Genomic DNA, 25,404 nt, shown 5'->3' on the forward strand with positions numbered 1-25,404 from the left:
ACTACAAAATAATATTTAGTTTAGATACCTCCTAAATATAGCTGAAAGTTTAAACATTTTTGATGTTGCTTAGAGGCAACATTGGGTTATAAAGGGTTAAAAGTTATCATGTTAAGAGAGCTAGCAGTGGGCCAAAAGGCATAGGCGGTAGAGTTAGAGCGATAGAGAATTGTAAGTTTAGAAGTGAATGGGAGAATGAAGTGTTGGCGTGGTGGCAAGGGAGAGATTCGATATGAAGGACCCCACCGCCGCCGACGATGCGTTGTTAGCGGTCGCATTGTTGCTGGATGGCTGTCGGTTAGGGTTGGGGGAAGGGCAAGAGGAGAGGGGGGTGGGGAAACGTAAATAATTATCGACTTCTCTCTCTCTTCCTCCAAACCAGGCATCTGCCACTTGTGGGCGTGGAGGTTTGGAGGTAGGGTAGGGTGGTTATCGGGACGTCTTGTGTCGATTCACCGCCTCTGGTTCGGTGGGAATGGAAGGCAGGAATGGGCCTTTTGCAGTCTTTGAGCCGAAGAGGATAGGAATCAACCTGATTATTCGGTTAAGCATGAAGCGAACTGCGTGAAGAGTTCTTTGAATCGCCACTGGGACATGAAATGCATTTCTGCCGACGTTTCGATGTCCGATTCGGCCATCGTCCTCAGGGCTAAGAGTATCGAGTATTCGTGCGTTAGTCTACGAATAAGATGCCATTGGGATCATTAAAATATATCGGTGGATAATTTATAACAACTCGTATCTCAAAATTTGGCCGGTATGCGTTAACACTACTAATACTGTGAATAAAAAATAAAATTCATTAAAAAAAACCACTCTTTGTTTGCAATTGTGTGCTTCTTTTTTCAATTTAATGTATTTTTTGTTTTTAATTTAAATTAAAATTATATACTATTAAAAAAATAAATCATTTTCTTTTGCTCTCCTGAAATGTTGCTATTTTTGAGATACGTGTTGTTAGATGTATGATCTTAGGTTTTCCCGGCGTATCAGTTACAGAAAAGTTTCTCGGGTTTTCCACCGGTTGATGTCGTCCATGTCTCCCGACGTTTCGATCCGCGAATTGCTGATAATCCTCAGGGGATCTTAAGAAAATTAGTTTTTTTTTCGGAAGTTTTCGGAAGATCCCCTGAGGATGATCAGCAAGTCGCGGATCGAAACGTCGGGAGACATGGACGACATCAACCGGTGGAAAACCCGAGAAACTTTTCTGCGTGTCGTTAGAACTTAGCCATCGATATACTGAGCAATGGTTCAGCTGTCCGTGAGTATATAAACTACCTCTTCATCGGTTTTGATTGTGCTTTTAATGAACAGAAAGGCGACAATGACCTAAGAAGTTAAAGGTACCAGAATTCCCTTTCCTGCTTAAGTGAAGGATATGGGTTTAAAGTAAGAATTTTTGACCTGCTCACAGAGAGTCTACGGTGGTCAGGTGACTCTTGATTGGCCACGGTCAACGGCGCGCTCCGACTTTCTGTCGTAATGCTCCGACTTTGTTACGATGCCATGACGACGTTTTTTACCTTTCACGCGGTCTATTCGCCGGGAAAGCACCAAATATTTCTTCATGAAGCGAACTACCTTTGTAACTGAAGGGGTTGGGAGAGAGTTTGAAGGAGGTTTGGATTGAGGATCATTGGCCACCCACTTCGTTGGTCCGAGTTCAGATATCGGCGGTGGCTGATAAATTTCAGTGATAGCTTTATTTATTTTATTTAATTTTATTCTCAAACCACCGGATACAGCTCATATTGGCCATTTTACACCGGGGTGTTCAACAAATTTAACAAGTAAACGTACACAAACAACCATGCCCTGGACCGGGGTAACTTACCCAGGCGGGACTCGAACCCGCGACCTCTTGTTTGGCAGGCGAGAACGTTACCCCGCCGCCACCGAGGCCGGCAAATATCCGTGCTTAAATTGCTTTCGTGAGACCAGTCCACACCGTTCACCGGGTTGATAACCCGGGAAAGGGCGCGCGGGGTTTTTGACACACCAAGGTTTTTTCATCCAATTTTACGTACATCGTAGTGTCTACAGTGTTTTAGTCTCGGCTTCCGGGCGTTCCTACGCGTTGAGTTGTCTATAGGTGACGACAGTTTCCTTAGCCAACCTGCTGGCGTCTTAAGGTCAGATGTAGCGATGCATAAATTTGGCCGTCTTAAATAGGTGCTTTGGGGATCAGAGGTCGGTTCTGATTGGTAATTGATTTTGAAGACCCTTTTGCATGTGTTGGCTAATGTGTAGCCACCTGAGATCCAGCCAATCAGAACCAACAGCTGATCCCCAAAGAACCTCTATAGGACGGCCAAATTTATGCATCGCTACTTCTGGCCTGATAGCAGGATGGCTGGAGAAACTGTCGTCACCTATGGACAACTCAACGCGGAGGAACGCCCGGATGCCGAGACTCATATGAAGAAACGCCGCGGAAACCTCAGATCAAACTTGTCTACAGTGTTGTAAGTTCTTATACCATAAAGTCTCATACATTTTGACAAAATCAGCGAGCATCCCATAAAATTTTCATTCCGCTTCGGGATCGGAACGAGTTAAAGTGTCCTGAGGTGCCACCTACACCCCACGCGACCTTCCTCGTTCCTCCTCCGAGCCATCAAAACCTCCCCCGAGCTTTTTTCTTTCATTGGAGCTAATTATTATTTTTTCTCTTTTAGCATGTAGAACATTACATTCAGCATTTAAAAAAATATATTTCACGCCTTTAAACCAAAAGTTATAAAGTAAAATCAGATATGTTACCGAATATCAAATAACCTACGTACAAAAACTTCAGTTGAATATTTTTCTCCCTTTATCAATTATATGGTAATAATGCAAAAGTAAATAGTTTGTATCAATTTAGTTCTTGTGGACCTATTCAAAAAATAAGAAGGCATAATTATATCATTACAAGGAAAGAGAAAAAAAATTCTTTGCGGTGTCGATGACACACCACGCGCCTTCTAACATTACATTTTGCCGTGCGCCATCTCCCGGGTTAAGCCGTCCCTTGTCGTTTGGTGCCTTATGCTGAGGCCACGGTAATGCCGACGCCGGGTTTCTCTCCACCCTTCCTTCTCTTCCCTACGGCGTGAATGATACGATTGGTCGGTCGTCTCCTCCAAATACCTACCTACCTTGCGGGGTGGAGTAATTTCCGTTTGAATCCGCAGTTTAGGGAAGCATAACATGTTACTCTCGCGAAGAAATAACTGCTTATTTTCGTAGGTGATCAGATAGGTGAGAAGGTAGTTCAGATAGTTGATGATAGAGCGCGCCCCGGAAGCTACAGGCGGATGAAGATCAAGCTGGTTAGGATAGCCAATTTCTTTCCCTTCGGGGCTGCGCTCGACATTTTTCGGAATTGTTGTGATCTGTTATAATTCCGAACGGTTGGTTCCGGTTGGAATTAATTGTCCTTGAAAATTTTTATTCCCACAACTGAGTGGGAGGACTCATTCCGACGTTGAATTGAAACTTATGAAGAAAAAAAATCCGTTCGCGTTGCAGACCAATCGGAATCAACCAATCGGAATGAGAAGCTATCGGAAGAATTCCGAACAATGTAAAGCACACCTCACGAGAGGGCCATTCGAAAATTTGGTTCACCTCGTACATCGAATATTTTATTTTGGTGTCCGAAGGTCTTGCCCGTGGCTCTTCGATTAGTAGTCAAACACTCTATCCAATTATTGACCATGCTTACCTTGTTGATTAAGCAATAATTATATGATTACTTATGGAATTATCAGGTTTTAAGCATTTTCTCTTGTTAAATATGCTCTGGAAATAATCTCCTGCGGAAAGATTTATATTTTTCGACAACGGCCGGTAATGCTCCATAAGGTAGTTTTAGCAATTCAATGAAATGTCAAACATTTATACCTAATAATTTCTCCAAGTATTCGCTCAAAAATAGAAGTAGGTTATAACTGCACTTATGGGATTACCGGCTCAAATTCATGTGTCCATTTACACCAAGTTTGCTTCAAAAATCGAGTACGATACAGTGAAAAGAATCTTGTCGTCTCCAACATTATCACATCAATAAAATAACGTAAATCAACGATAAAATAGCAACTGCATCTTATATTCGTAATTTATGTTTTGATAGGAGAGCATTAAGCCTTTATATTTGCAAAATGTCATGACGGGTTGATTTCTCCGCGCAAGGTTTTCATTTTCCCGGCCTATTTTAATGTAAGACCAGTGGTGTCATGATTCCGGAACGCGCAAGAACGCTGTTCCGGCACTGGTAAACAAAAGACATAATAGCCAAATAACACTTTTATTAATTTTGTTGCCTCAAAATTTCTAATAATCAAATCCATAACCAAAACAAAAAACTTGTAATAAAATGTCAATAATAACTTGTAATAAAAAAAACACGCAGAGTATTATTTCACTTCATAAAAAGTTAATTTTTTTAGAAGTGAAATAATACTCTGCGTGTTTTTTTTTATTACAAGTTATGAGAGTAATTTTGCTATGACGTCACTGTGGAAGACCCTTCGAGAAAGTCCATTCCTGATCACAATTAGGTTTCCCTAATCATATCCTCTTACAGTCCTTTGATTAGCGCTTCATTTTTTTTCTCCTATATTCCTTTGAATCCTTACCCTCCAACTCCTAACCATGCTGCCTACACTTCTGCTCCCTTCCCGCTTGTTTTCCTGTGTGACACAAATACCAAAGGGTTTTCCACAATAGAATAACTCTTAATTACGCTCCACGTATTAGCATGATACCCGTCACTATTGAATAAAAGGATTGCACTCTCGCCGCCTTAAAAATAATGAAAGGGAAAAAAATAAATAAAATACGGGCATCGGAGCTTTCTATCCTTTTACCAAGAGGGCACGGCACAGAACCTGATGGGGAGGAAGAAATATGTGTACTCACTCTCTCACACAAAACAGTACGCGTTCGTGCACACAAGCTCGCGGGGCGCATCTATAAATAAAAATTTAAAAAAACTGAAGGAAGCAGCGCGCCGCGCTCGCTTCAGTCTCTTTGCTGGCTGGAGAGTCGAGGACATAAAAGAACAGTTGGGGATGCGGAGGAGGGGGGTGAGGGGAGAAGGGGGGGTGTATGTAGAAGTGGGATGGGGGGTCTGGATGGAGTGGAAGTCGGACAAAAGGAGGAAGAAATAGTTGCCACTCTGGCCAGGTGTGGTGGGCCTTTGAATTCTTCTTCTCCACACTCCTCCTCCTCTAAGCCTCACACCACTTCGATGTTACAGCAGAGAGCGAAGACGATGGATAAGGGGGGTAGAGGTTTCCACCTCTCCTTCACGTTCGCGGCGGCCTTCGACGTTTTGTACTGCGTGTGGGCCGCCTCCTTCGAGGTATAAGTAAGAGTTCGAGCCGTGTACGAGGGGGTAAAGGTGTGGGAAGGTCTCCCTGTGAGCGGCAGGATGGGGTTGAAGTTCCAGGGGCTTTTTTTTCCATGTGGTGTGGGGGGTTTCTGTCATATCCATCCTCAAGCTGTCCCTCGTTATTGTTCCTTCCCGCCTATTCTTCCTTCATCGCCTTACGACGTCTCGTTTCCCGCCTATCTCTTTATCCTTTCTCATTTCCAGGTCTTCGAAGTGTTTATCTTTGATTGTGACTGATAAGTTAAGATTGTGTGGTGCGTTCATTCTTGAGGCTATCCTAAGTACTTTGGCGGCTCTAGAAGACATATCCTCTCTGGTCAGTTAGGTTCTCGATCGTTCTAATGCAAAGTCTAAGATCACATGTTTAGCATTATATATGAGGGTAATGTAGGAAATACATAAGGCCATTTTATGTACTATAACCTAAGAAGAAAGCGTCTACGAATGTTCAATCAAGTGATTTGATTGCCGACATGTTGATTGAATATTTAAGTCACAGAAGTACTTTAGAATGCATTTAAATGTTTAGTGTTTGGATGTTTGCGTTTAGGCTGCTTACGAAATACATAATATTTTCAGAGGTCGTTACCCTAATAACAAATTAATTGATTGGCATGACATTAATGAGCCGGTTTCTGTGATGTCATCATATTATTTTGAACTGTTCCCAAAAGACAATATAGCATCAAGAATATAAGATATTTCCTCGAGGTTATCCTATCGATATTATGTTATATTACACATTCATAGGTCTAATTACGTCAGAATGTTAAACATTTAAATGTGTAATGCTTGCCTATTTCTGTTGGGCTGCATACCGTATGCTTAATCTTTTCTGAGGTTGTTACCATAATTAATAATAAATTATTCAATGTAAAATTAAATGAACCGATTTCTGTAATTTCATTATGTGATAACGAACTGTTCCCCAATTACAATATAACTAGAAACATTATAGAAGATACGCAGTTGCATGTTCCACCAAAGTTTAATTGACCGACCCAGGTTTCGGCATGTACACTAAGTCATTCTCAAAGATCTTTGAAAATGACAGTGTACATGTCGAAATCTGGATCGGTCATTTCAACTTTTGTGAAACATACAACTCAGTGTATCTTTTTTATCTGTCCTGTCACCAGGTTCCACCAAATATCGCCATCCAGCATTTACTTGAAAGACATGGCTTTGAATGGAGAAAATCATCCTGTTAGGTAAACGAGGGGGAAGTAGGAAAATAACAGGATTTTTAGAAAGAATGAACGGGAGTAGGGCTGATTGTGAATCGAAGAGGAATGCGCATGCAAGGGGAGGCTCCCGGAATTCTTCTTAAGTACTTACTCCATGGAAACCTACCTTGATCGGTAAAATACTTGTTTGTTAGCGGGAGGTTGTTTGTTATGTGAGTGCAGGAATAAACGTTGAATGCAATAAATTTCATTATATTTTAACTTCAATAACGCCAATATTCTACATGATGGCACCTTTTTTACTTGTTTTTTTCATAGCATATTAGCCAATGTACAGTTACAATAGCAAAATATAAACGATTCCAGCCATTTCGCACAAAATCAATATAAAAACCTAAATGTTGCCTACAATGTATTTCAAAATTATGCAAAACAAGATATAATATCATTTAAAAAATATCCACGGTGCTGAATCACAGGGAAGACTAAAACACCGCATATAATTTATGAATTATAAATGGGGTACCTGAGATACCGCATAGATTCGTTCGCGTAAGTTTTCTAGGCACAGTCACGGAAGGGTTAAGGGATGTGGGGGTTGACACAGAGAAAGGATAGAGAGAGGGAGGGAAAGGGGATGTTCTCTTCTCCTCTTTTTTTAAGGGGTGAGTCGAGGCTGTGGCAGACATGGTGTCGGAGGCGACGGCACGGAGCACGGTGGGAATTTGTGCGGGTTTGTAGTTGGGCGATGAAGAAGGATTGCCAACTGAGGGAAATTTATACTTGATTTCTTCCCTGTGAGCTTGGAAGTTCTGATATTTGTAAACGACTGCTGAAATCTGTGAATACCATCAATATTCATTTTTCTCATAAATTAGCAGCACTAGAATCAGCGTTCGAGATGTGTGCTTGGCGAAGAATGGAGAAGATGAAGTGGACGGAGAGGATGAGGAACGACGAAGTGCTGGACATGGTGGGCGAGGAAAGGTAGCTTCTAGATGAGATACGGAGGAGACAGATGGTATGGATAGGGCGGGGAGGGAATAATGAAAACAGTGGTAGTGGGTAGAATGTTGGGTAAACGAAGGAGAGGAAGTAAGAGAAAGTTTTTTTTTTATAGAATGAAAGAGAGTAGGCCTTATTGTGAATAGAATAGGGAAGTCAATGAAGGAATGGGCGACTGACAGTGTGCTTCTTAAGTACTCCAAGTGAAAATCAAAAGTAATAAAATAGTTGAAAGTGGATTGTATTGAGTTCCTGGGGGACCTAGATTAATCCACCTTAGGATCCTCTACACTTCCAAACACATTCTCGCTGAGCACGAACCTTTTAGTGTACTATTGAAAGAAAGTTATGTTTCATGAATTCACGCAGTGAACAAGTGCACTTCATCTGATAAATTATGTGCACGTGGAGAGTGCCACCCTCATACAACTTTTTATTTACCATGGATGACTTCAAGACCTCCTATTCATCTTATTAATATTTATTTAGTATTTTTTGATAGAATTTGCGATTTTGAAGTGCTGAAATTAAAATTTTCATTTTGAATGTGTTTTTCCCTTGGCCCTGTTAACTTAATTTAAAAAATCATGTATATAATAGATGAAATTCGGAATGTCAGTTTACGCATAAGCTTCATGACCGTGACTGGCGAATGAAACACGGCCATGGTTTTTCCTTGAATTTTGAAGGAAATGTTCCAAATCGCAATCCGCGTATGCCCCACGGAATGGAATATCTAATTAAAACTTCATGCTAGGGATGTGCGAATAATCGAAAATTCGAGTTGAGTCGAGTAGTTGGTACTCGAGTCGAATGTTTCGAGTAGTATTACGAATGTCGAGTCGAGTAGTTTCTGTTATATAGCTGTCGAGGCCAGTGTGCCAGGGATTAACTTACTTGTACAACCTTTTTATACTATTGTGCAAAAGCCTTTGCTCAGGGCTCTTCCAAGCCGTTTGGATACATATATTAATTAAATTTTGGACGTATTATTAGGGATAATTCATTTAAACTATGCTTCAACTGTTTAAGATACATTTATTTCTATTCATCTCCTAATACTGACACAATAGGGTGGTTTCCTATTATTTTTTTATTGCTTTAATCGAAAGATTATTACTCATGGAGTACGTATTTCACGCTTTTAGATTTTTAAATGACAACATCTATTTTTCGCGATTAAATGAAAAGTGAAAATTTTCAAGCGCGCGAAAACGCGACGATTAAGTATGAATGCCGGGAAATATCTCCGTACGTCGTATTTCTGGTTCCCCCTCCCGCCCGGTGAGGTGACCTTGAGGCGAGGCTTAGCGCTGATAAGTCGCAGGATGCTAGCGGATAGCTGAGTACCTTGCTGGATGGTAGCGCTTGGCTTAAAAAAGGTTTATTAACACCTTATCAAACGAAGAAAACTTTCCGAACTTAGCCAGTTTTAATAGGTGATTATTAAGACATGTTTCCCTGAGCTCTGTGCCTCATGCATGCATTGGTAACCTCAGACGATGTATAACTCCTATCCTCTCGTGTAGAAACTAGGTCCCTGTGACGTCATGCGGAGTGGAATCGCATGGGCGCCAATCTGGCCTTTTTCAAATGAGGATAAAATTTGACCCTTGCCATTCGTCTAAACCGGTATTTCAAAAACCAAATAATTTGTGTATTACGAATACACTATTGGTGGGTAACGAATCGCAATCAATGCCTTTCGTTTTCTTTGATGAAGGGAACTACCCTATTATCATCAACGTCCCTTTTTATTTTTCCTTTTTACATTAGGATAAGGATTCAGAATAGAAAATGTAGTAGAGGATTGGATAAAAGATAATTTGTTGGAACTTGCATGGTTGTATTGCCTGGTCCAGAAATTAACATACTCGACTTGACTCGATACTCGCGAGTAGTTTACAACTCGACTCGAGATCATAAAGTACTACTCGCACATCCCTATTGCATGATCACGCCCGTTAAATCCACGAATAAACTGACTAAGTGTGTGAGTATCTTCTGGAGTTAAGGCATTTTTTCAAATGAATCAACATCACTGGTCAAAAATCCTAAGATTGGTTTGACGCAGCCATTGGCGTAGCCAGGAATTTCGTTCGGGGGGGGGGGGGGGGGGGGGGGGGTTAAAGACCAGGGGGGGAAATTTTTGAAAAACAGTTTACCAATTAATGGGTTTTAAACTATTTTAAACACTTTTCATAATCGAAAAAACTTCATTTGTCAATGAAATATTTTTTGATTCATGATTTTTCAATATTTTGTTTTCTTTTACGAAGGAAAAAAATTGTGTTTTAATATTTCGGGGGAGAGGGGGTCCGGACCCCACGGACTCTTTCTCCTCTTTCACTTATATTTTTCTTCTCTTATTTTTATATTCTTCTATTATTTTTCTTCTATTATTCTTCTTCTTCTATTTTTCTACTCATTCACATCCTTCTTTACCTGTTCCATTTATTATTTTCGAGGTCTTCGTTATGCGTTCTTGCCATCTACTTGTCCCTTGACAATTGTCTTCATTAGGCCATCATTTTTTTCGAATTACCTGCGTTAAAAAAATATTAACGCTCGGTCTTTAAATTCAGGTGAAAAACATGCTTACATCCTTCCCTCTGCGTGTTCGGCATATCATGAGAAGCACCCGCTAATAGCTTATTTACCGTAGTGGTGCTCATTTCCAAGGTATACAACATTTCGAAAGCGCAATGTCACGGTGTTGTGAACACCTTTAAGCCGTAGCAGCAGGCCGGCAGAAGCAGTTTGTCCCAAAATGTTACCCTTCAGGAAAAAGTACGCTCAATTTCTTGCGGTGCCACTTGGTTCATTTTTTATCCACCGATTTTCACACCGGGTAACTTTAATTGCTGAGCTAAAATGGTCGAGAACGAAGGGATGAGATTGGGGTGCAATAAAGATAAAAAAATAATATTTTTTCACTCTGTTAACTGCGGTGGAATGCCGCTTCGGCCTTTTACCCTACCTCGGTAGCGGCAGTGAGTCCATGAAATATTTGCCAGTGTTCCTTTGTGAGACTATAAGAGAACGAAATGATAAATGCAACAGGGTGTAATGGCGATCAGATGTGGAAGTATTGGAGAAGTAGAAAATTATAGTAAAAGGCAAGTTAACCAATTTCTTAAACCCCACATAAAATTAAATGCTGACGTCATGAGCTTATGCGGAACTGGTCACCAGGTGTAAAAAAATTATAGCATAAGGCAGGCTTACCAATTTTTTGAACCCCATCGAAGATAAGTTGCTGACGTCATGAGCTAATGCAGAACTGGTCACCAGGTGTAGAAAATTATAGCAAAGGGCGAGTTTACCAATTTTTTTTAACCTAATCGAAGGTAAGACGCTGACCTCATGAGCTTATGTGGAAACGGTCACCAGGTGTAGAACAAAGGGCAATTTTACAAATTTTATTAGAACCTATCGAAGATAATTTGCTGAGCTAAAATATTGGAGAACGAAGGGATGTGATTAGGGTGTAACAGAGATTTAAGAAATGATTTTTGTCGTTCTGTTAACTGCGTTGGAATGCCGCTTCAGCCTTTTACCCTACCTCGGTAGCGGCGGTGAGCCCATGAAATATTTGCCAGTGTTCCTTAGTGAGACTATAAGAGAGCGAAATGAAAATTGCAACAGGGTGTGATGGCGATCAGAAGTGAAAGTATTGGTGAACTATTTGTAGAAAATTAAGGCAAAAGGCAAGTTTACCAATTTTTAAACTCCATCGAAAATTAGTTGCTTACGTCACGAGCTTATGCAGAACTGGTCACCAGGTGCAGAAAATTATAGTAAATGGAAGATTTAACATTTTTTTCATTAAATAACTGTGGGAAAGATCAACTACCCATTATTTGAATCCCTCAGTGAAGGTTAATCCCTGAAAAAAAAAAACAGAAATCGTTACCATCTCCTGAAGAGTAAGAGCTTACTTTCGAGTTTTCTTATTTTAAGTTGCGGCAGAATGGCTGAATCGGGAGATTTTTTTCTCGTTGTTACTCATCATTTACTTCCGAACTACTTACTTTCGAGTCATTTACTTTCTGCCGAATTCTCTCACTGAATTACGGTTTCGGGACTGAGTTAATGGCTCCATCATTCTGCGATTTTGTGCAGATAAAAGTGGAACTACGCTCTAAAACCTTCTATTAATTGGACTTAGTTGACTCAATGGGCGATTAAAATTACTTGCTCGGGTTAAGGCACGCAGGTGCAGCATTTGAGGGGGTAATAGTTAATTGATACCTGGCAGTGAATCGCTGCAGATATTTCTTAATTACAATGAACAAGTTGTCGAATTAATGCATAGAAATATGAAGCACATCCAGTCATTCGATTGTAGGTATTTCTTGAGCAAGAAATCTGACAATGAGTGTAACTTTGGCGTACCTGCAAGTTTTTCCTAGCGTGTCTGAAACCTGGTGAAATGCCCTTTTAGGCATCCTACAAGACATATAGAGCAGTAGATAAAAGTGCCCAATAATGTTTATACTAATTATGACATATATACATAGCTGAATCCCGGAGTCCATTCCTTCCAATGAGGTCCTCTGAATTCTATTAAAATTCCCTCATTAGATGTAGCTACAATTCAGCGGCCAATTGATACTGATGCTACATTATTACTAGGATGAGCCTATGACGTAAACTGTAACTTGATATTTTAGGTTTGGTTTAATTCTCGATAATGTATTTTTGAGTCACTTCAAAATTTTAAAAATCGAGGTTGTCTCAGGAATTTTTTGGTAGAATTTGCCATTCATATTGAAAATGAAAAGCGTGCACTTAGTAATTTCACATACATTTATAAAAATCAATAGGGGTTTATTGAATTTATTATGAAGTCCTGGCTTTTAATTTTCAACAAAAAATTAAAATAGGTGAAACGCATGCCAAAGATTATAATTTTTGAAGGAATATAATGTTTTGGTCTACAGAAATATGATCAATTCTCCTAACCATGGAGTACCTAACTCTATGTTCTAACATGTGACTTTATGCGCCATTAGCATTGCATATCTTAAGCTTTCGCTTTGCTAATGGAACACAAAACCTTAGAATGGACTTTGAGTTGAATGTATGCTTCCTTGTTCCTTTCGATTGCATCCCGTTATGGGTTAGCAAATGACCGTACCATTACTTCACAATGCCCTTCCACGTTCCTTCGCAGTTCTATTCATAACTTGTCAGCCGCAATACTTAGAGCGCGCAGATGTTCACATCTCCCGCTATGATTAATCGACCTGGGCGACGTTCGTAATATTAACTATTATTAATATGAAAATATTTTGCTTGTTCTCTTTGAATGACCTTTTGAGAGTAATGTTATTTTGCATCATATTTTTTTATTTTTCAGGTAAAGTTAAAGGTTCAGTTTTTGTGCATGAAGAAATATGTATTGCCAATGATTAAGAGCTTAATTTCATCTAATTTACGCTCAGTTACCTACGAAATAATGCATTTGTACTAAGTAAGGGTAGAAGATTTCATTCAATTCACTTTAACATTGCCATGGGGATTGTTCACTTGACATTCTGATGCCTAGCAGTAAAAATTAAATTCAAGATTTGTCAATCCGTTTACAATATCACATTGGTTATTGATTCCAGAATCTCGGAAAATATATGGAATTTTGATGTCACAATACGATGAAAATATAGATATACGTTGCTTTAACGAGATCACTAGTGAAATTTTTAGTTTCGTCTCAAGCATTTGAAAGCACTGAATATACTTTCACGTTGTCACGGTGATTTATTGCATTCAGTCAGAATTCAACATGATATTATTGATCTTTGTTGACTTCAGAGAGGAATGTTTATTTTCTGACCACTGAAATGAACATTTGAATAAAGCCCTAAATATGCTGCCAAGTTGTTACGGAGCCTTGTTACAACGAGTCGAAATATTATTGATCTTTGTAGACTTCGTAGTGGATTGTTATTTTTCTGATCACTGAAATAATTATTAAACCCAATAGAAAATTTATCGCCCGGCCCTTTCGGCCGTCATGTGCGCGTAGAATATCCTCTGGCTCAGAACGAAAATGGTATCCATAAAGGTGCGACGTCTTCCTAAGTCGTAACCTTTTAACTGCCGACCCATGAATGGCACGTATTTTGATTTTTGAGAAATTCTCCGGGTGGCTGGGATCCATAAAATAGTCACTTTGAGCAGGTAGAAAAAAGGTTGGATGGGATTCTGCGGTATGGAGAGGAGAGAAAATGTAGTAGCTGGCATCTGAGAGGAAAAAGAGATGCTATGTAGGATCTTTACGACCCAGGGATAAGAATCTTTCCTCCTCCCATCTCCTCGGGTGGGCTAGAACAAAAGGTGCCGAACCATTATCAATCATTATCCGTCCTTGCTTGACATCGGATGGGACCAAGATATTCCCTCGCGTCGGCGTGCACGGGCCGGAGAGCTTCCTAGACGGTCTCAAGCGCCTTAAACGTGTTGGCCACAAACCGATTACAGTGTGATAATGTCGGTGGTCGTAAAAACGAGCCCTTGAAGATATTTTTCACCCGCTAAGAAATACGAGGGTGACAGACGCTCGAATGGTTGTGGAAAATAGGGGATGACTGATGCTTCAAGATGTTTTCACGGGTAGACCATCGGGTCAGGGCGTCCATTCATGCAGACGTTTCGAACATCGACTCGAAATCTCCTTAATTTTGCCTAGAAAATGACACTTTCGATTGCATAAATAATCCGAACCATCCAACGCTGAAAACAAAGTCATCGCTATAGTTTTTGATTGTAACGATAGAGAAATTCCTAACTCCTTGTCTTTCAATCCAGAATAGTTCCAACGCTTTTGAAGAGTGCCATCACTAAGTGAGGAGTGGCTTATAAAATTTGTGTGCTGTAATATCTCTGGTACAAAACCTTTCGAATGTTTGCAGTTATAATTCGTAGTCAGGTCTTGCACTAAATCTCAACAAAGAAATAGAGCTAGCTCTAAACCTTCAGAGGGAATAGTAAAGAGCCCTATTTTCGGGTAAAATGTGAAGTTAGTGCTGCGTATAAAATCCGATGAAAGCAACTAATTTTTAATTTTTGTCATTGATCTTGGTACGTCGGCAAATCTTGTATGTAGCTTACATTACGATATTGCAGAGTTAAACATAACACTTGTGGTAGCCGCTTCTGTTTCTAAAATAGTCTCATGTCTTGTTTGCGAAAGATAGAAGAAGCTACTGCGAATGAGAATGGGAACATATATGGCCATTTATTCATATAGTATGATTTATTGGATATTTAGAAATTGGATATATTTGATATTTAGAAAAAAATCTGAAACAAAATACATGGTCGCTCCTTTATAAAAAACAAAGTCTTAAATACTCAGGACCGTGAGCCTAAATTATGATGTTCATAGCGTAAGACGATGAGTAGTCATCAACCATATTTGATTCTCGTGGCGAAAGGAGATAAGCTATAATCCACCATGCTCACGTTTGATGAGATGATAATTCTGTGTACCCGCTTTAAAAATTTCTATATCATAACATAATTTTTAGAAGAGTTATATCTCGCTAAAAAAAATGCCATCGACCGAGCAGGAATGATGCAACCCATTACAGTAGAACCTAGATAATTCGAACTTCTTAAATTCGAAATATTCTTTTAATTCGAATATTTCTCTTGGTTCCTAGCATTATGTACTCAAATAATGCAAAAAAATTGTGGATAATTCGAATTTTTGGTGTGTCAAACAAAGGTATAAATTATCTTTTATAACAACCGAGAGACTTAATTCGAGGAAACAGGCAAAAATATCACCCTTTTTTGAAAAGCAATAGGCTTTGTTTTATGGTTGCCATTCGAGGAGCTTTATGTTTATTTTTCAATATTCTGTTAGTCAATAAAGTACGTATTCAATGCTTTTAATCTCGTTGGTTATTATGATTCTATTTTAGTGCATTATGCTATGACATCTTGCATAAACGTATACGATGACGAGATAAGTTGGTAGTGCGCAGCAGTTCAGATGTTGCTGAGGATATTTTAAGGTTAGGATAAAAATAATTCTTTACTTCGTAGTTTGTTGAAATAAATATCCCTGTTTTGAGGTTACTTTAATCTTATTAATGGGCGTTAATCAAAGTAAGTTCAACAGATTCAGGCTTCAATTGATGGAAGTTAGACATATTTAAATAAATACAAGATTGTAGCACTTTTCCAAAACTTTTTTTACTGCGTTTCGGCTCACAGAGCCATCATCTGGGTCCTGTACCAGATGTTGGCTCTTTGAGCTGAAACGTGTTGCTCGAAGTAAAAACATTTTGTGGAAGAGTGCTACAAATTTTTATTTATTTAAATAGTTAATCAAAGTATTTATATTTCAAGATTGTCAATTTAATATTCATATTTATTTAAGTATATTTAAGTATTTATATAACACACGGTCTCCGGCGTTACTTTATGGAACTGCTTCATCATACAATAAAAATACCTTGTTCCATTCCACACTTTATTTTAAATATTACGACTCGAGTTTCTACATATCATGCTAACATCAGGATCGTACTATTTTTAAATAAAGTGTGGAATAGACCAAAGTATTTTTATTTTATGGTTAAGTATTTATATTTAATAAATATAAAGTTTCTTATTTTGGACCTATTTATCAAGGACTTCTTTAATTCGAAGTTTTTAAATGATCTCTTGATGTTCGAATTATCCAAGTTCCACTGAAATAATATTTTGTGAGAAAGCACTGAGTCCAGCTTATGAACATAACCCCGAACCCTGAATTCCTGGATATTTAGCCTTTAGAGGCAAGCTCACCTGCCCTGAGTGCGTCCATGGGTACCGATGGGTAGGGTATGGAGTAAGGGTATCCCTCTTTCCTCAGCGTCTTGGGCTTCCGCCTGGGTCTGTACTTGTAGTCCGGGTGCTCTTTCATGTGCATCGCCCGCAGTCTCTTGGCCTCGTCGATGAACGGCCTCTTCTCGTCCTCCGTTAACAGCTTCCACTCCGCACCTGGAATACATTAACGAAACATGCTAACACGTTGCATACCGGGATATTTAAATAGGGTAGTTTCCTACGTCAGAGAAAACGAAAGGCATTGATTGCGATTCGTTTCTCACCATTAGTGTATTCATAATTTTCAAATTATTTGGTTTTATAATTCCCAGTTTAGACGAATGATAATGGTCAATTTTAACCGCATTTGAAAAAGGCCAGATTGGCGCCCATGCGATGCCACTCCACGTGACGTCAAAGGGACCTTGTTTCTATAAGTTTTACATCATCTGAGATTACCAATGCATGCACGAGGCACTGAGCTCAGGGAAACATGTCTTAATAATCACTTATTAAAATTGCCTATGGCCGGAAAGTTTCCTTCGTTTGATGGGGTAATAATAATCCTTATTTAAGCCAAGCGCAACGTGCTAGCTGGGTACTTTGCTACCTGCTAGCAGCCTGCATCGTAGCGGCTCTCAAAGCCTCGCCCCAAGGTAACCTCACACGACGGCAGCGAGAACCATAATGATCGAATTAGGCAATAAAAAATAATAGGAAACCACCCTATTCCTTTTAGCGGTATGTTCTGGCGGTTTTTTTAATCTCCGTCACCAAGCAAACCTCGCGTCAGGAAAAAAATGACAAAACTTCGACCTCCTGCTTAATATGTGTGTGCCAAAATATGTAACAATTTGGGCAAACTGCCTTTGGTTTAAACATAAGTTGATGTTTAAAATATATAACTTTACCTAATCAAAAATTACGATACGTCCATTCACAATAAGTAATGGACAACAAATGGAAACGTAATACCAAATGCCTATAGTACGCTTTAAAATGTTTTAAAAGTTGAAGCGCCCGAATGACGAGAATCTTCGTCAGCCGTCCCGAACGCTCGGGAAAAAAATACGATAAATCTAGCCATCCATACGCAGCGTGTTAATTGCTCATGCATATTTGATACCAACTCAAACTATCCCTTATTTTATATAATTTTTATTTTCGGGCGTAACTTCATGGACGTATTGAATAGCAAAGCTTTATAACTCCACATAAATTCAATACTGTACAACCTATGTTTCAACTTGGCACCTTGTCATCTGGTACATTAATGAGACGAGCAAAATCGTAAACGCAGCAGCGATCAGACGCGGAAGCCTATATAAGCAATTAGCCCATGAAATATTTGCGAGTGTTTCTTTGTGAGACGATAGGAGAGGAAAATGATAAATGTAGAAGCAATCAGAGGTGAAAGTATGAGAACTTAGTATGGGAAAATACACCAGAGGGAAAGTTTACCATTTTTTAATACCCTAACGAAGATAAGTTGCCGACGTAACAAGATTATGCGGAACTGGTTACCACTTCTCATCAACAATTTTTTTCCCCGCATCGGCCTCACGTGGTCCGTAGCTCTTTACAATTTTCTAAGCGTTCCCTCCCCACAATGAAGTTCAACCGATTCAGGCGTGATGTGCAGGAAGTTCGTAAAATTTAAATAATAGGTAGCTATTTTTTCAATAATTATTGTAATGCATACGACGCGTTACGGTTCACATAGCCATCATCTGGTACAATAACAGAATCGCTTTCTGTAGTGAAAAGAGCTACAAACAACGCGAAGCCGATATGCGAAAGAAAGATGTTGATGAGGAGTGGTAATTGGTTCCGCATAATCTCATGACGTCAGCAACTTATCTTCGATACAGCATACAACTTTGGTAAAACATGCCTATGTTGGGTTTAAAAAGATAAAGTTCTCCATTCCTTCCACGATTTATATCAGTACGGCACCTTGTCATCTGGTACATTTGCATTGCAGACGGAGAATGAATTATCACACCCAAATTCATTTCAAATGTTTTTTTATTAAAAAAATTGAATTTGTGTGTGACTGTTTATTCGATGTCTTTGATGCAAATGTAGGTACCAGGTGACAAGGTGTCATGTCGAAATTTATGTTTTACAGTATTATATTTATGTGGAATCATAGAGTTTTTGCATTTCATTACGCCATTTTCCTATCTACAACATATCGTCAGCCTAGGAAGTGTTCCGGAGCTCAGAGCGTTAGAGGAGTCCTGCAAAGGCAAACTGAATTATTTGATGGACACGAGAGAAATATTTTGCGCTTTTGAAAGCCCTGTGACGCTACCAACGATTCGACTCATGAAAAGGACAATACCTCCTTGGAAAATCTTACATCTACGTCTACGAAGAAACCTGCCAGCCACCACCAGGGTATATGGCATGGAGTGACTCCAATACCAGGCATGCAGCACTCATCGTAGCCTTAATCAGAAACGCGCTCGCTTTCCGGACACTAGACAAGCATCTTAGACAATAATCGCAACGAGACGGGACTGCCCCCGCAAGATTATCGCCAGCCTATTTACTATCAAATACGATTAAATCTTACCATTAAAATATCCTCGCCAAAATATCATCCTGCAGAAATATAAATGCAATGTAGGGAGTACTGTTTACCATTCAACCAACCTTAACCAGTAGACAACCACTATTAAGAAAATAATTTCTAGCTGCACAGCACAAGAAAAGCAAAAACTCATGCTAGGAGGACATTAAGGCTCAAAATAAAATATGCATCTGTCGAATCATGAGCAGATGAGCACCAGTCAACGTTTCCTAGGTGCATCGAACCCTTCATCAATGAAGCTGAAACATTAGTATCATAATTTAAGTGAGTAGAATGGGAACTACAAGAAATATGAAAGAATAATTAACAAAGAATTGAGGAGGTCTTATTTTGAAAAAATCTTTGGATGTGTTGTGAATTTTTGGTGCCCGTCCAAAATTGATGTAGGAGGTGATTCTGCGAGAGTGATCATGTGATTGATACAACGAAAATAAAATAATGTAAACTTACGGAGCAATTGAGAAGACATTCTGGAAAACCAAGAATGTAAATTGGGTTCAGACCAACTAATTAGAGAAAAGATTGTCTCAAAGACATTACAGCTTTCCCTCATTACCATGATGATTTGAAATTTGAATGTGGCTCCATGTATAAGAGCTGTGATGGCGACAAGATATGAAGTGATTTTATCCTAGAAGAAATGCCTTTTATTTCCCTTGATCCAGGAAAAGAAACTTGTAAACTTGTTCTCTTCCTGCCAAAACTGCTACGAACGAAAAGCGATCGTTACTCAATTTCTGCATGGATTAGATTCGGGGCTACTCAAGGTTGAGAGGCTACATGCTAAGCTTACATACTTTATGCAATTGAGAGCAGATCAGATAGAGTTTCTCGCGTTTTCCACCGGTTAATGTTCTTCATGTCTCCTGACGTTTCGAGCAGCAACTTGCTGTTCATTCTCAGGGGATCTTCTGAATGAAGGATGAACAGCAAGTCGCTGCTCGATCATCATCAGGCCTTCATTCAGACGTTATCATGAGGAATAACAGCAAGCCGCTGCTCGAAACATCGGGAACATGAAGAGAATTAACCGGTTAAAAACCCGAGAAACTATTTGGTGCTGATACGCGTGGAAAACCTAAGATCATACAAGACCAGATCAATTTCAGAATATCGTGGAGAAAATCACCGTTGGATCGCATTATATATCCAGGTCGAAAAAAAAGATAATACAACATAGACACCTGCCGGACAGATAAATATGGTTATTGGTAATTTCCCTAAAACATAAAAACACAATTATTTTCCTTCTTAAAAGAAATTAAAATATTGAAAAATCATGAATTTACAAAGTATTTCTTTAACAAATGAAGTTTTTTCGATTATGAAAAGTCTTAAAATTAGTTTAAAACCATGTACCTAGTATCCTGTTTTAGAAAAATTTTCACTTGGTTTTGGACCACCCCCCCCAAAACCGAACGAAATTCTTGGCTACGCCACTGCCCTTGAGGGTACGCGACGATTTAGTCGGGAGTACGCCGAAAATAATCGGTAATGGTAGACGCCAGGAAATATGAATCTCTTAACCAGGAAATAAGTATATATATTATATGGGGTGATTAAGTTTATATCCATACAAATAATTGTAACTAAAAGTGTCACCTACCCGTTGTGAAATTATGTAATAAAATGTGCTCGTAAAATTTTTGGAGGCACAATATTAGTATTAAACATATAGAGGGGTACGGGAGGAAAAATAGGTTGGAACCGCTGAGGGAGTGGCGCGTAGCGAGGGGTGGGGGTTTGGGGGATAAAACCCCCCTCAGAGCTCAGAGAAATTTTTAAGTTTAATCCATTGTACTTAATTGGATTGATATTACTAATAGAATAATAAAATATCCCTCACAAAGCCGTAAAACTCACCATTTTGAACTATTTATCTTAAAATTCCGCAAATTAATAGTCTTATCCTGGTGGGTATTACATACCCCACACACGCCGGAATTAGTTGCACCTAAACCCCCTCCAGCCTTAATTCCTAGCTGCGCCCCGCGCTGTGGTATACCTATGCGTCACTATAGCACGTAAATGAGAAACTTTCAAGAGCACTTTCGAACGAGTCAAGGAGACGCTACGAGTTGTTAGGCTCATCCCCGCTTTCTTCCCCCCCCAGTCATGCCAAAGTTCTGGTGAGGAAGATTAGAGGGGGGATAAGGGAGTGGATATAAGAAGAGGAGAGATAGAAGGATGAAAAATGGAAAAATTCCTCGAGACACTTCACCGCCATTGGCTTTCTTCACTGGCCAATCCGGATACTCCATCTCCCCTCCTCCCCCCTCTCCACTTTAACACACTCACTCACTCCACCTCTCCCCCTCCCCCTTTCTCGTTCCTCCGCCCACTATCCCCCCTCCCCCTCCGTTCCACCCCACCCCAGGGTCCTCCTGTTTTTGTGCGTGTCGGCTTCAGTGGAGTGGCTTCCTCTCGTGTGTCGTGGGAGGGAGCCTAAGTGGCTTGTGGTAGAGGGGTAGGGGACTTGGCCTTGCTCTCTCACGCGCAGTGTGTGTTCGCCTGCTGCCGTAACTTCCAGCGCTCACAAGGCACACACTCGCCTATGATATCTTCTCGTCTCTCATCACGAATGTTATTTTTCAAAATTTGTACTGAACTCCCCGTTTCCTGGGAATAAAGCTAAAACAAGGAGGGAATACATGCAGTGGCGTAGCCAGGGGGGTGGGGGGGTTCGGGGGGTCCGGACCCTCTCCGAAATATAAAAACACAATAATTTTCCTTCATAAAAGACAAAAAATATTGAAAATTCATGAATTTAAAAATATTTCTTTAACAAATGAAGTTTTTTCGGTTATCATAAATAAGTTTCAAACCCATTACTTAGTACCCTGTTTTTCAAAAATTCCCCCTCCCTGGTTTTGGACCCCCCCCGAACGAGATTCCTGGCTCCGCCACTGAATATATGCTTGCCTCCTTTTTATTTAAACTTTTCAATTGTAAACAGCCTGAATATATCATGCAATTTTTTCAGTCTAAAGAAGAAAATCGAAATGTTACAACTCGAATGTCACCAGATTTTTTAATTGTTCCACAACATCGAACCGCTGCATTTAATAAATCCTTTTCTGTTGTTGTGGAAAGGATATGGAATAGTTCTCCAAAACTAATTAAAAAATCCAAATCATTGATGTCTTTCAAAAATATACTTTTCAATAAAATGCTAATATTTGACAAAAATTAATTTTAACAATATGCTAGTATTTTCTGTTACCATCATTATATCAATTATTGCTTTATCCAATTTCTCTGTGTAATCGAGCTCTGATACCAGTGTATACTTTTTTATGTTCTTAGTGGACCAAGAGTCCAAGAACAATGAACATTTCTTTATCTTTATCACCCGAACCACGAATGTGACAATAGAGGATTCCTCAGTACGCCATAAAATTATATTCATTCATTTGTTTAACACCAAAAATGCGCACAAGGCTTGTATATTGGATTACCTCAATAAATAAATAACAACTTAAAGATAAAAAAGTAAATATTATACAAAATATCTAGAGGAAACATAAGAAGGGGATTATGGGTTAGAGAAGTGGCGTACCTAAGGGGTGATGGGATGTGTCCCCCCTAAAATCTCAGAGAAATCAAAAATTTTTTTTTAAATCGTCTGGATTTGATATATAATAACTGCATCTGCTTAATTTTAAATTTTAAGGACCAAAATGATGTAAAAGGCATTTTCAGGCATGCTATTTTTCTAAATGTTTACTGAACTCCCGGTCCACTGGGGGGGGGGGAGGTAGCCCCCACTAATATTCCTCATTCCGCCTCCAAAGCCCCCTCATCTCCCACAAAGCACATATGTACCTAGTTACGCCACTGGGTTAGAGAGTGGTGAATTGTACAGGTGACATTCTAAGGAGGATAGTGAATGAGGAAAAGAGACCTAGGGAAGGATATTTTGAAGCCAGAGATTTAAAAAAAAGAGAGGTTTCGATGGAAAAGTGAGGGATGCAAAGACCGATTCGGGAAATGTAGAGCAGAGATTTATTACGTAAAGGACGAGGAGGAACATGGAAACGGGTAAGAGTGAGAATTTCGTTGATTCGGAGAAAACCATTGATGATTCTGTGCAGGAACTGAAGATAATACACGGCGGTGACTTACGAAGGAAATCCGAAGGAGGAAAGGATGTTGAATATAATGTTTGAGTGTATACATTGGATAAATGTTTTTCTACCCATCTCGTATTTAAATGGGTTTAAAAAAAGTCGGCACTCAGGTGGCTGACAGACTTATCCGAATTTGGCAGAGAAATAAGCTATATATAGGCGGCAGACCGTCATATGTATACGTGATGTTGTGATAAATCAATTCAATAATTTTTTGTGTTTTTTATTAAACTTTAACTTAAAATTAAAATTCTTTTCTTCCTTCACTTTTAATTTGTTATTTTATTTCTTGAAGTAATACATTCAAATTTTAAGAAGTAATGAAGTAATAACGTTAATCTCTAATGCCTCCAAAAGGTTAAAGCAGTTGGCCACATTGTCATACGTAGAAAATAGAAAATTTATTGTTTCGACAGTTTTTCGAAGGTGCTGCGGACGATTTTTGAGGGGGTCGATTCTATGACTTTTTGACGTATCTCGTCTCGTCCACCACAAAGATTTGTATGAGTGAGTTAGTGATCGGAAGTGGCTTTTATTGTATAGAGAGGAGTTTTCAGGTCCTTATTCATGTATGAATAAAGCAACGGTATTATGCGTACCTATTCCCAAATACAAGGACATTAGGCTGGCAATCGGGAAGAATTTACGCCAAGAAAGGCTTTTCATTATTTAATTCTTACTGATTTCGGTGGGAGAACCATCACAGTTGGTTTTGAAATGAACAATTAGGGAAAGCAAGGCTTTAAGGGAAATAGATATAAAAGGAGAGGAAAAAATCGCTGAAGTAATGCTACAGCTTGTTCAACCCGGTGAGTTGGCAACCCTAGAATTGCGCAACACCTATTATAATATTGCGTTATAATAGATTTGCTTTCTTCAATAGCAGTGATGTTTCTGTATTAAATGACTTAAATTTGTTTCTTTCTCTCACTATTTCAGACTCTATTGGAACCTGCGAAAACTAACTCAGTGCCTTAAAATGAAGACCCATCATCAGCCTGGCAATTGCAACCGTTGGAAATTCCTTGCAGTTTTCACTGACGATTGGAGGCCAAATGATACCAAGGTAATTGTAATTCAAATCAAGTACTACAAGCAGTTTAAATTCCTTGAAGGGAAGTGGAAAATGAGAGGGGAAAAATAGTCTGTACTTATTAGGTGTCAAGCGAATTTGAAGTGCATTGGATGAAGTTACGTTACCCATACGGGATGCGTCACCTAGATTCTTTTTTTGCCATTCTCACCACAAAGAGAACTGGCGGAAGCTATGAAAGAAGAAATGAAATAATAAGCTGCGAGAGAAATGGGTAACTTATGCTGAAATCATTGTCTCAAAACAGCATCAAAAAGCCTGATTTCGCTAATTCCTAAACCCGTGTTATTATAACAGTGGATTGCCTATGCTTGAAAGACAGCCGATGACTAATTAAAGAAATAGCCCATCAAAATTTTGACATCCGCAACCGTGTTGTAGAAAAAGAATTGGAACACGCCTTGACGGTTTATTAATTACTAAATTACTATATTCAATAATATTGTCATTAGGTTATTTGGTACAAACTGATGGTTGTTGGTCGAATTAAAATCTAAATTCTACTGATTACAAGCTATTTTGTCAATTAAGATACGCACTGGAAGAGCAAGCTTTTCACATCCAGGGGCTAATTGCATGTCTTTTTTCCACCAGTCATCTTAATTAAGAGTTTGTTATTATGGAACAGCTGAAATACTCTTCTGAAGCGATTGACCGTGTCACAACTGGCTTTCGTCTCCATATCATCAGTGATATTAAGATGAGATATTATTCACATTGAGCCTTATACTGAGATAAGATCTCATAGAAATAAAAACCATGCCATACGTATTTGCTAGCAAGTTCTGAGCAAGATTGCAATTTATCTCTTTTCCCTCATTAAAGTGGGTTTTTAAATTGACTTACAACGACCTTCTCTAAAAAAAATCCTTTCGTTTTCACCAAATGAAAATTTTGAAGGCTACATTGTAATATATTTTTTTAAATCTCAAGAATTATGCTGGATATTACATTAAACTAGCTGTATTCCTTTTCCCGCCGGTAAAGTAGATGAATTATATATAATTCCCAGTGTTCTATTACTTGATATAAAATTTCTTTGGAACATGCGCAAAAACTTATCTTGTGAACTTTAACCCATTTAACTTCTAAGTACGTCAATATGAGAGAACCCTTGATCCTTACTCTAATCGTGGAAAATTAAACACGTGTACGAGTACGCTGTACGAGTTCTGATACAT

General features: G+C 39.1%; 1 protein-coding gene across 1 annotated transcript in view; it reads right to left on the minus strand.

Annotated features, from left to right (window-relative positions):
• LOC124168165 (transcription factor SOX-1-like) overlaps positions 1-25,404 on the minus strand; it is a 63,944-nt gene that overhangs the window by 24,767 nt on the left and 13,773 nt on the right. The window contains exon 2 of the mRNA XM_046546288.1: positions 16,381-16,575. Within this exon, the coding sequence (XP_046402244.1) occupies positions 16,381-16,575 (195 nt within the window). The remainder of the gene's footprint in view (positions 1-16,380; positions 16,576-25,404) is intronic.

The sequence above is a fragment of the Ischnura elegans genome, chromosome 11 (assembly GCF_921293095.1).
Source record: "Ischnura elegans chromosome 11, ioIscEleg1.1, whole genome shotgun sequence".
In the NCBI taxonomy this organism is placed as follows: domain Eukaryota; kingdom Metazoa; phylum Arthropoda; class Insecta; order Odonata; family Coenagrionidae; genus Ischnura; species Ischnura elegans.